Source organism: Prunus dulcis, chromosome 4 (assembly GCF_902201215.1).
Source record: "Prunus dulcis chromosome 4, ALMONDv2, whole genome shotgun sequence".
In the NCBI taxonomy this organism is placed as follows: Eukaryota; Viridiplantae; Streptophyta; class Magnoliopsida; order Rosales; family Rosaceae; genus Prunus; species Prunus dulcis.
Genome location: NC_047653.1, coordinates 2,174,249 through 2,189,113, shown reverse-complemented (window position 1 = coordinate 2,189,113; position 14,865 = coordinate 2,174,249). Strand labels below are relative to the sequence as shown.

General features: G+C 37.7%; 1 protein-coding gene, 1 long non-coding RNA gene and 1 pseudogene across 3 annotated transcripts; 1 reads left to right on the top strand and 2 right to left on the bottom strand.

The window, feature by feature from the left end:
- The first annotated feature begins 305 nt into the window (after positions 1-305).
- LOC117623993 lies at positions 306-2,030 on the top strand. The gene is made up of 3 exons (XR_004585260.1): positions 306-756; positions 1,161-1,327; positions 1,560-2,030. It is a non-coding gene; the product is annotated as an uncharacterized LOC117623993 (long non-coding RNA).
- Positions 2,031-2,148: 118 nt separating this feature from the next.
- On the bottom strand, positions 2,149-3,880 carry LOC117623992 (bifunctional epoxide hydrolase 2-like). Of its 2 annotated transcripts, none has more exons than XM_034355077.1 (5): positions 3,728-3,880; positions 3,391-3,605; positions 3,020-3,196; positions 2,687-2,922; positions 2,149-2,579 (listed from the first exon to the last, which is right to left on the bottom strand). In XM_034355077.1, exons 1-5 carry the CDS (start codon positions 3,795-3,797, stop codon positions 2,333-2,335), a joined length of 945 nt encoding a protein of 314 aa, XP_034210968.1. In that variant the 5' UTR covers positions 3,798-3,880; the 3' UTR covers positions 2,149-2,332. The 2 variants fall into 2 exon arrangements, with proteins under 2 accessions (XP_034210968.1, XP_034210969.1); XM_034355078.1 differs by having other exon boundaries at positions 3,020-3,187.
- Positions 3,881-3,943: 63 nt separating this feature from the next.
- Positions 3,944-10,264, bottom strand: LOC117624190 (annotated as a pseudogene).
- Between the last annotated feature and the right edge of the window lie 4,601 nt (positions 10,265-14,865).

Here is a 14,865-nt window from a genome sequence, read left to right as displayed (position 1 = left end):
CATTTTCTAATTTGTTTTTATCTAAGTTTTGGTTTTGGTTTTGGTTCCTCAGAATTACAGAACAGCCCAAATTAAGGATCCAACAAAATCTAGCTAAAACAAGTTTAAAAAGGACCCCAAGTGAAGGCCCACTTAGACCTGTAAGATTAGGGCCTGGCGTTATTATGTACCTGCACTGACCCTCCTGCCGACGTTGTATGGTTAAATTTCGAAAAATCGGCCTAGGTGCTAGGCGGCCGCCTAGGCGGGCCCTTCTAAAAAAAATAAAAAATAAAAAATAAAAAATTTCCGTCCATATCGTTGGAAACTTAAACTTGTCCGACTCCCACCGAACTAGTCGTTGGTTTGTCGACGGCATCAAACAGTCGAACGACGGTGTTTTGATGCGTCTTCTAACCCAAACCCAAAATGAATTCGTCGTCGTCATCAATCACATAGATAAAAGTCACAACTTTCTTTCCCTTTCCGGCTTTCCTTCCCTTCTTCTGGATGCATCAAACCCATCGAATTATGAATTTTTTGAAGTACGAAAGCATAAGATCCGAAGGGGAAAAATAAATATGCAAATAAGAGAAATTCGTTTTATTCTTTATTTTTTTATATAAAGCTTTTGGCTTGGATTTGATTTGATTGATTCGGTGAAGCAAAGCAAAAAGATATTGGAGAAGATTGGGTTGCGTGCAAAGCCATCCTTGAGAGGGAATACTTGGGTGGTTGACGCAATGTACTTCTCAGTTCACCTTCATCAATCGCCAGGTTCATTTTTTCTCCTTCCCTCCATCTCCGATCCAATGACCCATCTATGAGTTCTTGACAAGTTCTTTTGTTTCTTCATTACCCATGCCTCAAAATCTCTGCTTTTTTAATTTTATATGTGAACTCAACCGTGATTTCAATACTGCGCTTCGTGGCTTTCCATTTTGAACCTTGTGGAAACCGTAGATTGTTTATTTTGTACAGGCCCATGCTTATTTAGTTTAAGAATTTATTGGGGATTTATAGTTTGTGTTGTGCAAAGAAATAGGTTCTAATTATATAAAGGGTTTGTTATCCATCCAACTTGAGCTTATTTGCAGGTTATTCTAGGATTGAATGTGATATTTCTTTCTATTCTCTGGGTCTTTTTCTGATTCTTGATTATATGCAATGTGGAATTTCAGCATCATTGCCGGAGGTGTGGGGGCTTGTTTTGCAACAGCTGCACCCAGCAAAGAATGTTTTTTACGCGGGCAAGGTGATTCGCCTGTGCACATTTGTGAGCCTTGAAAAAAGCTAGAAGAAGCAACACGCTTTGAGAGACATGGGCACAAGACTAGAGCTGGGAGAGGTACCATCTTGATTCCTTCTAAGGTTGTTAGTTCATTTGTTGTTGCGCTGAAAATTTGTCGGTTCTGTCACCAGTTTTTCTAGTTTTGTGCTTCGGCCACATGCTTTTTTGCTGAATTATGGTAGACAGATTTTTTTGCACTTGCATCATTTTAATGGCAGACAGAAAAAGATTGAATTACTCTACCTTTTGATGGTACCTTATGTATCAAACCTCTTAACTTTCTGTGCAGGCAGTTTGAAGTTGACATCAAAGCCTGAGGATGAAGTTCTGAACCAAGGTGAGAGAAGTGAGAATACTTGAAGCATTGAACTTGATCATCAGATCAGAGTAATAGACATCTTACTGATCAAACACCCTTGATTGATATAGAGGAAGCATGAGGTTAACATATCAAAATTTTGTACACCCACGGGAGGAGCTTCGGAAATGGAAATCCTGTACAGATTTGGCTTTCCTTTCAGATAGATTGTTGTTTACCCAACGCCACGACACTCATAAAGCTACGATTTCAGCCGCAAACTATCGAACTGACGTAGGCTTGTTTGCTTGTTTGCTTGTATTTGTTCTTCTTTTTGGCCCCTCCTTTATGCTTTTGTTCTTTTGTATCTTTCTAGTTTTTCACCATACTAGAGCAGGCAAGAGACATACTTGTATACGAATATGATCGCTTAATGAAAATGTCTAACTTTCGTCCATAGTCCATGTGATTAGCATTTTCTTAAAAGACGGGAATTCTCTCATGGGCCAATCTAAATATTTTTCGCAAGCAAATTATAGGCTCTTTTTCTCACACAAGAGTGATCACCCAACAACAGAAAACTGGAACAATGAGTATCATGGCATTTGCATTATTGTAAGTATTTGACAAACATTCAAACGTTACATGCCACAACAAATTCCAAAGTTTATTTTATGTATAAGATTCTACACCCAATTGCATCATTTTCCCAAGGTTTCACATAGACCTCTTTAAAGCCATGGATAATACTTCTTCTTTGCCAATCAAATGTGCTTTCCAAGGAAGGTGATGATCAGCTGATTAACCTCTTCTGGTGATTGTTCTTGCACGAAATGCGTTCCTTCAGGCAGAAATACAATCTCCAACTTGGGGACGAATTGTTTCACCTTTCCACTGTTTATATAATCCTCCATCCCGGGAAACTTGTTCACATAATCCTTGCCTCCCATTATGAAAAGCGCCGGAGCTTTAACAATTGGATCTGTTATGCCGGGGTCTTCTCTAAGTGCCCTGTCAATAACAAGTATGTACTTACAACTCAGTCAAATTAGCATAAATAAACTACTTTAAAGATCCCTTTGGTCACTCATAAGTGAATCTATGATCAATTGCATTACCTATATGGAACTTGCAGTGCAGTTTCAAAGCCCGATTTCTCATACAAAGCTCCATATGCTGCAAGATCTTCCTCCGTGAACCAAGGGGGAAGAGGGGTAGATGGATCCACCAAGTCCATGATCTCCTGGTTTTCTGCAGCTATTGGTATTTCACTTCTGGAGAACAGGATGTAAACATTCCGGACAACTGTTTTCGCATCAAGTCGCCCAAAATCAGCCTCTGCCCTGCCAGGCTCCTACAATAGAGGTAACAGTTATTTGCAAACTCTCAAGCAAGTCGTGCGTGTGCAGATACTGAACAGATAACCAAGACCAACTAAATGCACACAACACCTGCCATCTTGAAATGTAGAAACCTTCAGGGAGGAGTTTCTCGAATGCACGAGGGCCTGGCGGCATGTACGGCACTCCCATTGTCACAACTCCCAAGACCCTCTCGGGGTGTAGAAGAGCAAATGTATATGCTGGCCGAGGTCCAAAATCTTTTGCGATGAGAAAAACCTGTGTAAATTTTATGAGAGAGCAGACCAAAGTGTTACATTGCATCTGAACAGGCAATCAATTATCTTATTCTCAGTGCATAATTTGATTGATATGTTCAGGCAATATTAAAAAGTATAAGAGATCCCAACAAATATATCTGCAAAATGTAAGAGAGAGAGAGAGAGAGAGAGAGAGAGAGAGAGAGAGAATGAAGTTGGTACCTTAGGAATAGCAAGGGAATCAAGAATTCCAAGGAGGTCGCTGACAAGGTCACGGTAGGAGGTCTTATCGGGTTGGGGAGGCGAGTCGGAGAGTCCGTATCCACGGTAGTCGGGCGCGATGGACCGGAAGCCGGCGTGGGCCAGAGCAATCATCTGGTGCCGCCACGAGTACCAAATCTCCGGGAAGCCGTGCAGGAACACGACCACGTTGGAACCTGTAACACAAAAGAGAGAAAGCACCACCAAGTCCAACGACGGCGGCGTTCGATCGATCATTTGAAGAAGAATGAATACGGTGTACCGTAAGGACAAAGTATGTTGGTGGATGGTTTCTGACCTGTTCCGATGTCGGCTACGTGGAGCTTTAGGCCTTGTACGGTTATGTACTTGTGCTGAATTTCCTCCATTTCAGACAAGATAGAGCTCAGTTCAGTTCAAGTTCGGAGGATAATGATAGTCTTAACCAAAAGAAGACTTAAACAGGACAAATTCCTTTTTATCGTTTTTGGTTAGTATGATAAGAACAGGGGATTTGACCCAAAAAAAAAAAAACTTGGGATGTTTGCCGGCCCAGAAGAAATAATTAAATAAACCAGGGATTTGGTACACTCACATTGCATCGCATTAATTCTAGTTTTGGGCTCCTCCCTTGTCTAGTGACGAGCCAAAAACTGCATGCCGTCCAAAATGGCGCCACTTGCATATCTGAAACGAATTGGTGGGCCGAATTGGACTCAACTTCTCTAATTAAAATTACCTAAAGTCCAAGTTGACGTTCGGCGAGTTCAAGTGTGAATCAAATTTGACATGGTTGTTTGATACAACTCTAAAATAATTGTGACTGTGCAATATGTTTGTACAAATTCAAGTGGTTCAAAATATTTATTTATGTATCCGAAGTCAAAAATCTGATTCTCATCTCTCTGATATCATTTGTATTTTTAAAAAATATTACGACTGCAGAACCCCATGTCAAATGTGGATTTCGAACAACGAAGATGTGGATCTCTTTGTTGAACAATCCGTGGGTCCTATATTATGCTCTAGGAAGAAGATGCAATTTGTGAGATTTGGATTGTAGAAAATTTATAAGATTATTGTTGGTTACTGTAACAAAGTTAATTCTGTGAGTTATGTTCTCTTGAAACTTCCTTTGATTCACGACAACCACGTATTTAAGTTCTTATGTGACACAAACCATGAGCCTTCCCGTCAAAGTAAAGCTGCGGTAACATTGGCCAGTTTGAATGCTTCTGTATCCCCACCATGACTTCACTGTTCATAAGAAGATCGAAACTTCCAAATATGACCTTCAACATGTCAACAAAACATTCAGCTAAATTACATTTGGAATCCTCAGCGTTCCTTTCATAAAAAGCATGACTGGATTATATGTGCCAAAAGATCTTGTGTGATGCCTGTTAATGCTTTCTGCCCTCCCCAAAATTATATGTACCAAAAGATCTTGTCCACTTGTGAGATTTACATATAGGTATTTTTTCTATTAATTCGCACTTCTCAAAAGGTATTCAACCAACAGTAAAATGGAAGATCAAAGATACAACTCTATCCATACATGTCTGATATACAAAGCCAACATTTTTAATCATTCATAAGGAGTTTTGAATTTCTTCAACAGCTCTCCTGGATTTCATGCTCAAGCATATCATCGACCGCTTGAATCAATTTTTGCTTCTACCTCTCAAGTTTGTCAACGTCGTAACCTTCCAACACCTCTCTAAAGCACACCACATTCGGGAAATCACCTGCTGGTAGATGCAACTCCCTCTGAACTTGTTTTGGAAAGCTTAATATGAGCAAACATCATTGGAAGATATACGGGTAGAAATAATTGTGTTTAAGAGAACCTTTGCAAATTCATCTTCAAGATTGTCAATTAGTCGTTGTTGAGCCTTAGCTTTTCCCATCACGGCATGCATCATTTTTTTAAGATAACAAATTACATATGCATGAATCCATAGCACGTTTAACGAATTCGTTGATCAGCAAATGTAAAACCCATAGGTACCCCATCAACATTTCTATAAGCAGTGATGAGATAAATACATTCACATCAAAAATTTATTAGTTCCGGTGAGAGTTGAAATTTCAATAACCATTTGTTTTTATAACATTTTCATCAGTGTGTTGATCTTTCCTTTTGACGATTATAATTGCTAGATGAAATTACATTTCTGTCCAAAATTCTAGTTGCTAGATGAAAATGTTTCCTTTTGATGATTATAGTTGCTAGATGAAATTACATTTATGTCTCAAAATTATATCCGTCACATCCAGTGAATTTTGAAATTTCAATAACCATTTGTTTGTATAACATTTTCATCAGTGTACTGATCTTTCCTTTTGGTGATTATAGTTGCTAGATGAAATTACGTTGGTGGATACTCCTGGAGTTCTATCCGGAGAAAACCAACAAGCACAAAGGGGCTATGATTTCTTTGGTGCCATATCGTGGTTTGCTGCAAGATCTGATCTCATTCTTCTTCTATTTGACCCTTATAAGCTTGATTTCAGCTATGAATTTAAGCGTGCAATTGCATATCTACGAGGTCATGACAACAAGATCCGGGTGATCCTAAACAAAGCCGATCAAGTTAATACTGAACAAGTGAGATGCACTTCCAGTTTATATATTGTTTTGGCTTCCTGCATTTTACTTTTTGTTCATAACACTTTCAACTTATTACTTCTTTGGTTATGCATTGTCATTGATGAGAGAGTGTTATCAACAAAAAGTAAAATGCAGGAAGCCAAAACAATATATAAACTGGAAGTGCATCTCACTTGTTCAGTATTAACTTGATCGGCTTTGTTTAGGATCTCCCGGATCTTGTTGTCATGACCTCGTAGACATGCAATTGCACGCTTAAATTCATAGCTGAAATCAAGCTTATAAGGGTCAAATAAAAGAAGAATGAGATCAGATCTTGCAGCAAACCACGATATGGCACCAAAGAAATCATAGCCCCTTTGTGCTCGTTGGTTTTCTCCGGATAGAACTCCAGGAGTATCCACCAACGTAATTTCATCTAGCAACTATAATCACCAAAAGGAAAGATCAATACACTGATGAAAATGTTATACAAACAGATGGTTATTGAAATTTCAAAATTCACTGGATGTGGCGGATATAATTTTGAGACATAAATGTAATTTCATCTAACAACTATAATCATCAAAAGGAAACATTTTCATCTAGAAACTAGAATTTTGGACAGAAATGTAATTTCATCTAGCAATTATAATCGTCAAAAGGAAAGATCAACACACTGATGAAAATGTTATAAAAACAAATGGTTATTGAAATTTCAACTCTCACCGGAACTAATAAATTTTTGATGTGAATGTATTTATCTCATCACTGCTTATGGAAATGTTGATGGGGTACCTATGGGTTTTACATTTGCTGATCAACGAATTCGTTAAACGTGCTATGGATTCATGCATATGTAATTTGTTATCTTAAAAAAATGATGCATGCCGTGATGGGAAAAGCTAAGGCTCAACAACGACTAATTGACAATCTTGAAGATGAATTTGCAAAGGTTCTCTTTAACACAATTATTCCTACCCGTATATCTTCCAATGATGTTTGCTCATATTAAGCTTTCCAAAACAAGTTCAGAGGGAGTTGCATCTACCAGCAGGTGATTTCCTAGATGTGGTGTGCTTTAGAGAGGTGTTGGAAGGTTATGACGTTGACAAACTTGAGAGGTAGAAGCAAAAATTGATTCAAGCGGTCGATGATATGCTTGAGCATGAAATCCAGGAGAGCTGTTGAAGAAATTCAAAATTCAAAACTCACCGGATGAGGCATTTGAGAACACTCAAATTTTGACAGAAATGAGCCTCCAAAACTTGCTAGACCACTGAAAAGAAGGTCTGCATTCACAGCTATGGTATTTCCAGGTATGCTCCTTCTTGCATCAGGTCCGGACTAAGTACAAAAATTTGAGTAAGGTTTAGAATTACAAAGACTATGTGACACACAATAAGCCTAAGACTACAAAGAAACAATGACAAACTAAATTAGTTTTTAGAAAGGAAGCATGGTTATAAGAAACTATACCATCACAACCACAAATCTGTCATTTGCAGGTTCTAGTCCAATATGAGCTCCTGTTCAAAGCAAATGTAAGCCGTATGGTATGGTTGTCCATTAATCATTTGAAAATAAAATAAAAGAGAAAACTTAACCAACCTGGATAGCTACATTTAGCAAATGTTTAACGAATGTAGTTTTTCCGGTCAAATACTGACCCAAGAGCAAGACCATCGGCTTAGCATCAAAATCGCCATCGGTCTGCAAAGGAATAAATCAGCCATTATTTAGCAAATGTTCTACCTAAACAAAACAATATGCTACGAAGGCAGTTAGAAGGATAATAAGGTGAACTAACTAAATCATATATATCCTACTAAATACATGAAAACATATGGGAATACACTCACCAATGATGGAGATACAAAATCATTGAAATTATATGTAAGTTCCAGTGGCCTTAGTGTTTCTCCGTACAATATCTTCAAACCATCAACTATAGATGTGACGCCATCAAGTGGTAGCTGAAGAAACCAACTTGAACAAGTCAGGCAGTAAGGAAAAGAAGACATACCTTTATAAATATGTAAAAACAAGTTGATATGTAGATTAAAAGAAAATTTTGTCCAAAGAAAAAACACCTTTACCAAAGATTTGGGAGCAAAACAATGAACACATGTTACCAAATTTCAGTGTTAGATGTCTACAACAAATACAATGTTATATCCATGAATTAGAACACAGGGAAACTAACTACTTCTAACTGAATAAGCAGAGAAACTGGTTAGGGAGATGATTCAACTGAATAAAAAAGGTATTAACGAGTATAAAGTTACTATCTATATATGGCAATAAAAAGATTTTGGAAAGATGAAACTGCAGCAGTTTAAAAGTGAATCAATCAAAATAAAACATAATCTCCAATGGACAAAGGACATCTGATCTTACTTTCTTCATTCGTTTTGAACCAAACCACTGCGTACAAGATTCGGAGTGAATGCTTGCTGCCTCATTACCACCAAACAAACCTAGTAAAAGATCATTACAACTATATTCGCAAGAGTTAGATGGATTTTCTAACTATTTATTTTACTTCAAGTCCTTTTGTCGCTGAACTCATGATTTCCTGTTGATAGAGAATCAAGCAAATAATAAGTGAAATTCATAGTGTATGCCACATAGGCACGAAGTAGGAAAAAGGAAAATACTCACGGCTGTCAGAGCATCCAAACCTTCCATAACTGGAGGTTTAATGTTTTCCCAATCAACTGCAATTAAATAAGAATAAGGCTTAAAGACTTCTGAAAGAATAACATTCTTGGCAGCCTCAAGGAAAGGCTTTGAAATAACAATGAATGAGACCTGGTCCAATTGTATATGTTGTATGCTTCTGAATTTATGAAAAACAGAAAAGGAAGTATTAATTAACAAATATCTTCCACTTGCCTTCTGTTCTGAGGATGTCTAGGGTTAGTTCATGTTCTTGTGCAAAGGAAATCAACTATCCAATTCGAACACAGATGAAGGTAAGATTCTATTACAATAAACATATCAGCACCAAAAAAAGAAAAAGGAAAGAATATCCTAAAATCACCTTCACTGCAAAAACGAAAGCTAAGAAGCCCTGCCCCTTTTCATCAGCAATGGCCCAAACCTAAAAATAGAAAATGAGTTTTAGCTAGACTTCTTGAATATGCTGGAACGAAGATAATAACATTTTAGACTAAAAGAAGAAGAAAAATAAGATACGAAATAAATAAATAAAATTAAGAACAGAGTGTAAGATACGAAATACAAGACAAACAAATTAGCTTCCAAAAACTACCGATCTAAGGATAAAACCAAATACTCTTTACTTGCCAAGTCGAGTATAACAGTTTAGGCTAGAAAACAAACAAAATCATAAACTAAAAGCACCGAAATGGAAAATAACTATCAGCGCCTAAAATGAAACTTAAAAAACCTGCTTGAGTTCTTGTCGAGAAAGCTTGGACATGGCGAAGAACTTAGTCGCTTCGTGACCTGTAATGCGACCATCTCCGTCATGATCAACCAGGTTGAACCATTGATTCCCGGTAGATCTCTTTAGGGCACAGAGCCGTTTCCACTTGGGAGCGAACTCAGAATGAGTTGAGAGCGGTGTGTGGTGAAGGCTCCCTCTCTCATCTTATAACGTCACGTGTATTGCTTGTGACATGACTTGACAAGACAAGCTGAGTATGATGTCTGTTAACCCAATATTATATGAGCCAAAAGATCTTGTCCACGTGTGAGATTAATTCGCACTTTACTTTATGCGCTGGTAACATTCTAAAATGCCATGGTATTTTAATCCCTTAATTCTATTGAAAAGCCAAAAAGTACGTAACATATTTTGTATGGATTATTTTATCCCGGAAATAAAGTATAAAGCTAAAGAATTGGATGGCCCTCAAGTCGTATCAAGCTATACTAGTTTTTTTGGGCTATGACTTTTTTTTAAGTATATATTATTTTTATTCAGTAATATGTGTATAATACGTGAATTTTGTGTGTTTTATTTAAATTTTTATAAAAAAATACGTGTATTAAACATGAGAAACACGTGTGTACATATATATATATATATATAAACCCGCCCAAGGCCTAAGCCCACGTGTTCGAGAGGCCTGTGGCTTAAGCCCACGTGTCAAAGAGGCCCAACGGCTATACATTTTCTAAAAACAAATTAAAAAATAGTATAGCCGGGCGGCTATACTATATATATATATATAATGTATATAAAAAAAAAAGACCCGCCCAAGGCTAAACCCACGTACCAAAGAGGCCCATGGCCTAAGTCCACGTGTCAAAGAGGCCCAACGGCTATACTTTTACCCAAAAAAAAAAAAATCAAAAAATAGTATAGCAGCGCGGCTATACTATTTTATACATATATATAAAGACCCACCCAAGGACTCAGCCCACGTGTCAGAGAGGCCCATGGCCTAAGCCCACATGTCAAAGAGGCCCAACGTCTATACTTTTTTAACAAAAAATTCAAAAAATAGTATAGCCGCGTGCTATACTATTTTATGTGTGTATAAATATATATATATATATATATATAGAGAGAGAGAGAGAGAGAGAGAGAGAGAGAGAGAGAGAGATATATATATATATATATATATATATATATATATAAAGACCTGCCCAAGGCCTAAGCCCACGTGTTAAAGAGGCCCAACGGCTATACCTTTTTTAAAAACAAATAAAAAAATTGTATAGCCGGGCTGCTATATATATATGTATTTAAAAAAAAGACCCGCCCAAGGCTAAGCCCACGTACCAAAGAGGCCCATGGCCTAAACCACGTGTCAAGGAGTATAGCCGCGCGGCTGGATATAGCCGCACGGCTATACTCGTTTTTTTGAAGAACAATTGGGGAAAACAGAGTACAGCCGTACGGCTGTACCCTTTTTTTTGTGGTTATATATTATTTTTATTCAGTAATACGTGAATTTTGTGTGTCTTACTTAAATTTTTGTAAAAAATACGTGTATTAAACATAAGAGTTCTATGCGTACGCATATAATACATTATTAAACATGAAAGTGCTAAAATCTTTATACGGGTAATAACTTTGAAAAAGTAAAAAATCAAAAAGGGATGATAGTGGGCTTATACCCTTTTTTTAAAAAAATTTTAAAAAATAGTATAGTCGGGCGGCTATACTATATATATATATATATATATGTATACAAAAAAAAAGACCCGTCCAAGGCTAAGCCCATGTACAAAAGAGGCCCATGGCCTAAGCCCATGTGTCAAAGAGGCCCAACGGCTATACTTTTCCAAAAAAAAATTCAAAAAATAGTATAGCCGCACGGCAATACTATTATATATATATATATATATATATAAAAAGACCCCCCTAAGGACTCAGCCCACGTGTCAGAGAGGCCCATGGCCTAAGCCCACATGTCAAAGAGGCCCAACGGCTATACTTTTTTAACAAAAAATTCAAAAAATAGTATAGCCGTGCGGCTAGAGTATTTTATGTGTTTATATATATATATATAGATATAAAGACGCGCCCAAGGCCTAAGCCCACGTGTCCGAGAGGCCCGTGGCCTAAGCCCAAGTGTCAAAGAGGCCCAACGGCTATACCCTTTTTAAAAACTAATCAAGATGGTTGAGAAATCAAACGTGAACAGATTAAGAAGAATATTCAATCGTTGCCTCAGTGAATTCGCACGCTGAGCCCCACTCCTCTTGTTGATAAAAACTAACAAGGTACAAGGGTCTTGCATCTGGTGACAAATCAATCAACTCGTATTTTAGTTTCATCCATAAAACCTGAGACTCATCCTTCTTGTTGCTTGACGAGCTCCTTTTGAAACTAGGCTTACAATCCAATTTCCTATCTACATCCCCATCTTCATCTTGGCGCTGCAAATCCACATTTACGGTTTTCCTCAATTTTTATGAGAACCATTAACAGCTTGATGAGTATCAGCTGTGCTTTCTGCGGACATATCCCCAGTACTACCACTATTTCCCGTGTCAACAGAGGTTTCATTTCCATGATTGGACTTGTTGCTCTGACTCCTTATAGTTGCACGTACTGAAGATGCTATCTCATTGGCCCCCGGAGTAATGGAGCTCAAAAATCCACCAGTGGAGTAATGGATGCATACTTGCAATCCTTTTGCGCACTAGAAGAGCAGCTTTGGTTAGCCGCTGCACCACAAATACTGCAACGGTGACTAAGAGTTTGAGAAAGGCACATGGACTTTAAGCATACACGGCAATTCAAGTTCTTTCCACAAGATAACGATTCTAAAACCTAAGTACGAGGAGCTATAGGAACTTTGTGACGTGCCTTTGGATTTTTCTTTGACCTGGCTATTGCTTTCATCCAACTTAGAATGATATTTCTCCTCCATTGGAATGGGGAGTAGGCTAAATTCAAAATTCCAACTAGAGCAGCGATAAGGGAAGAGACGATAAAAAGGCGATCAGTTGGATTCTTCTTGTTCATCCTCAATGACTACTTGTTTGATCTACATTGACATAAGCATCAAACTGCCCAATCCCAGTTAAATTAGGCTCAAACTCATATATCCTCCAATATTTTTTTCATCATTCAATAACATTATCAAAAGCCTTGAACTCATTTGACAACCCAACTCATCATCCTTTCCTACTTAATTCATCATGTGCTACTTACCAATAGGTGCTACTTACTGCAAACACTTCAACCTATAAAGAACTGAAACCGTTTCACAAGTAAAACAAATATCATTCCAAATCCAAAGCACTTGCTACCATGATTAGTTTCGTATCAAAATTCAGTGAGACAAATAGTATAACCGATCGGCTATACTGCTAAAAAATATTCGAATATTTAATAGTATAGCCGCGCGGCTTTGCTTCTTAAACATATTAGAATATTTAAATAGTATAGCTGGGGGCTATATTGAGCAAAAATATTCGTATATTTAAATAGTATAGCCGAGCGGCTGTACGTCTTAAATATATTCGAGTACTTAAATAATAGTCTTTGATGCTACTTTGTCAACTCTCTTCATGTTTTCAATTATCTGTTCCTTTTGATGCTTCATGCATGAACGAACTTAGGAAATGGAATGAACAAAACTGAGAAGGAGGAAGGGGAAGAAAATCACCATTTGCTTTTTGAAACTGATTTTTCCTTATATATTTTTTTTAGAGAGAGAGGGGGAGGGGCCTACCTTGCAGGCTTCTCTCTTTATCTCTTCACGGGGGAACAAGTAAAAAAGCCCCAAGGGCGGAAGCTTTTCGTTCTTTATGCATTCTTGGAGAAAAAGGAAAGAAGATAAAAGCCCAACTTTGGAGGCTTATTACGTTAGGAGGAAAGCCCTCCTTTTTCATCCTTTTTGAGTGGATGATGGAGAAGGCCTCAACAAATTTAAAAAAAAGCACCCTCTTAGCGCCTATTTATCTATATATATAAAGCAAAAGGCAGAGAATGGTGAAACATTCAAAATACCAGAAAATGCCCTTGGTTAATGCAAACATTAAAAATTCAAATTATTAATTAAATTCACACTTTTTCATATTTAAAAAAATAAAAATAAAAATAAAAAGCAGATAATGGATCCTATTTTTAGGGAACACAACCACCCATTATCTTTTTTAATTCTAAAATAAATTTAAATTTTTAAAAAAAAAAGCCTCTCGCAGGCGCGGAAGCGCGTGTAGGGAGGCTAGTATATATTATGGACAAAACTGTATGAAGTTCCCTTTCCAACTACGTTGAACAAGGTTCATTTACAACCATGCTCCAACTAGAAGCATCCTATTAAAACCACAAAAAGAAAGATACATGTGGTGATATGGTGTATACAACATGTCAATATACACCGCCCATGTAGCTTCCAATATTGGCAACAAGTACACCTTCGGCATCCTGAAAATGTGTCTAAAAATTAGAAATTGTCCAGTACTGATAATTTCAAAATTAGTCAATCATATGATATATCCGACAGCCAAAGCTCAAGCAATATGGTGATGATTTCTGAATCAGCAACTTAAGTGTTGTATATATATGGCTTCCTCTGCTAGCTTACTGTTACTACATTCCAAGTAGTATGCGCTCAAGGGGATCAAGGCCGGTGTTCTCACCCCTGAACTTTGAGGCACGGTCGCCATCCAGGAGCCGAAGCCCTGGGGACATTACTAACTTACAGATGTTCTTTGACTGTCCAGGATTACCCAAGATTTTGGTTTAGTAAAGATCTTTGATCTATGCCATCCATACCAATGCTCTGTAATTGTTATTTTTTATCCGCCAGAGGAATCCATTGATCAAGGGGATTACATATATGCCGATGGTGGTGCCATGCCCGTGCAGTTGCTCAAGTATCTCATGATATATCTATAGATATCTCCCACAGCTTTTAAATCCCTGATAACAATGACTGAAGAACAATGACTCTTTTAAATCCTTGATAACCCTTCAACAGCTGCAAGCAGGACCCCAGCTTCTGATTCTGAACTGTCAACTCCAACCATCTGAGCCAGTAGCTCAAGCTTCTTTCTCACCCCTTCATCATTGAATAAATCATCAGCACACTGCTCTTCCTCTTCCTCTTCCTCTTCCTCCAGCGCATCGCCTTCGTCTTCGGCATCAGACATGATGTCAGGGTCTACAGTCAATGACTGCATGAGAGTGTAGCTTCTTTCAGGCCTGTGAACAGCCATATGGTTCATGTGGCCAAAGTTGAAACGTGGGGATGGATAAAAGAAGAAATTGGTTTTTATAAACAAATCATCAAGTCATTTTGGTACTTTCTTAGAAAGCAAGCCACAGTATTATCTCAAAACGTTACAACACGAGGTCAAAGAAAGACAGTGACTTAACTAGTAGGGGGTGAGAAGAAACGGTTAATGGAAAAATTATGATAAAT

Bases quoted from the DNA above. Each gene is read 5' to 3' on its own strand.
- LOC117623992 (XM_034355077.1), bottom strand. From the start codon at position 3,797: ATGGAGGAAATTCAGCACAAGTACATAACCGTACAAGGCCTAAAGCTC. The intron at 3,606-3,727 runs GTCAGAAACCAT...TTTGTGTTACAG, and splicing joins CGTAGCCGACATCGGAACAG to GTTCCAACGTGGTCGTGTTC. The intron at 2,923-3,019 runs GTGTTGTGTGCA...CCTCTATTGTAG, and splicing joins TCTACATTTCAAGATGGCAG to GAGCCTGGCAGGGCAGAGGC.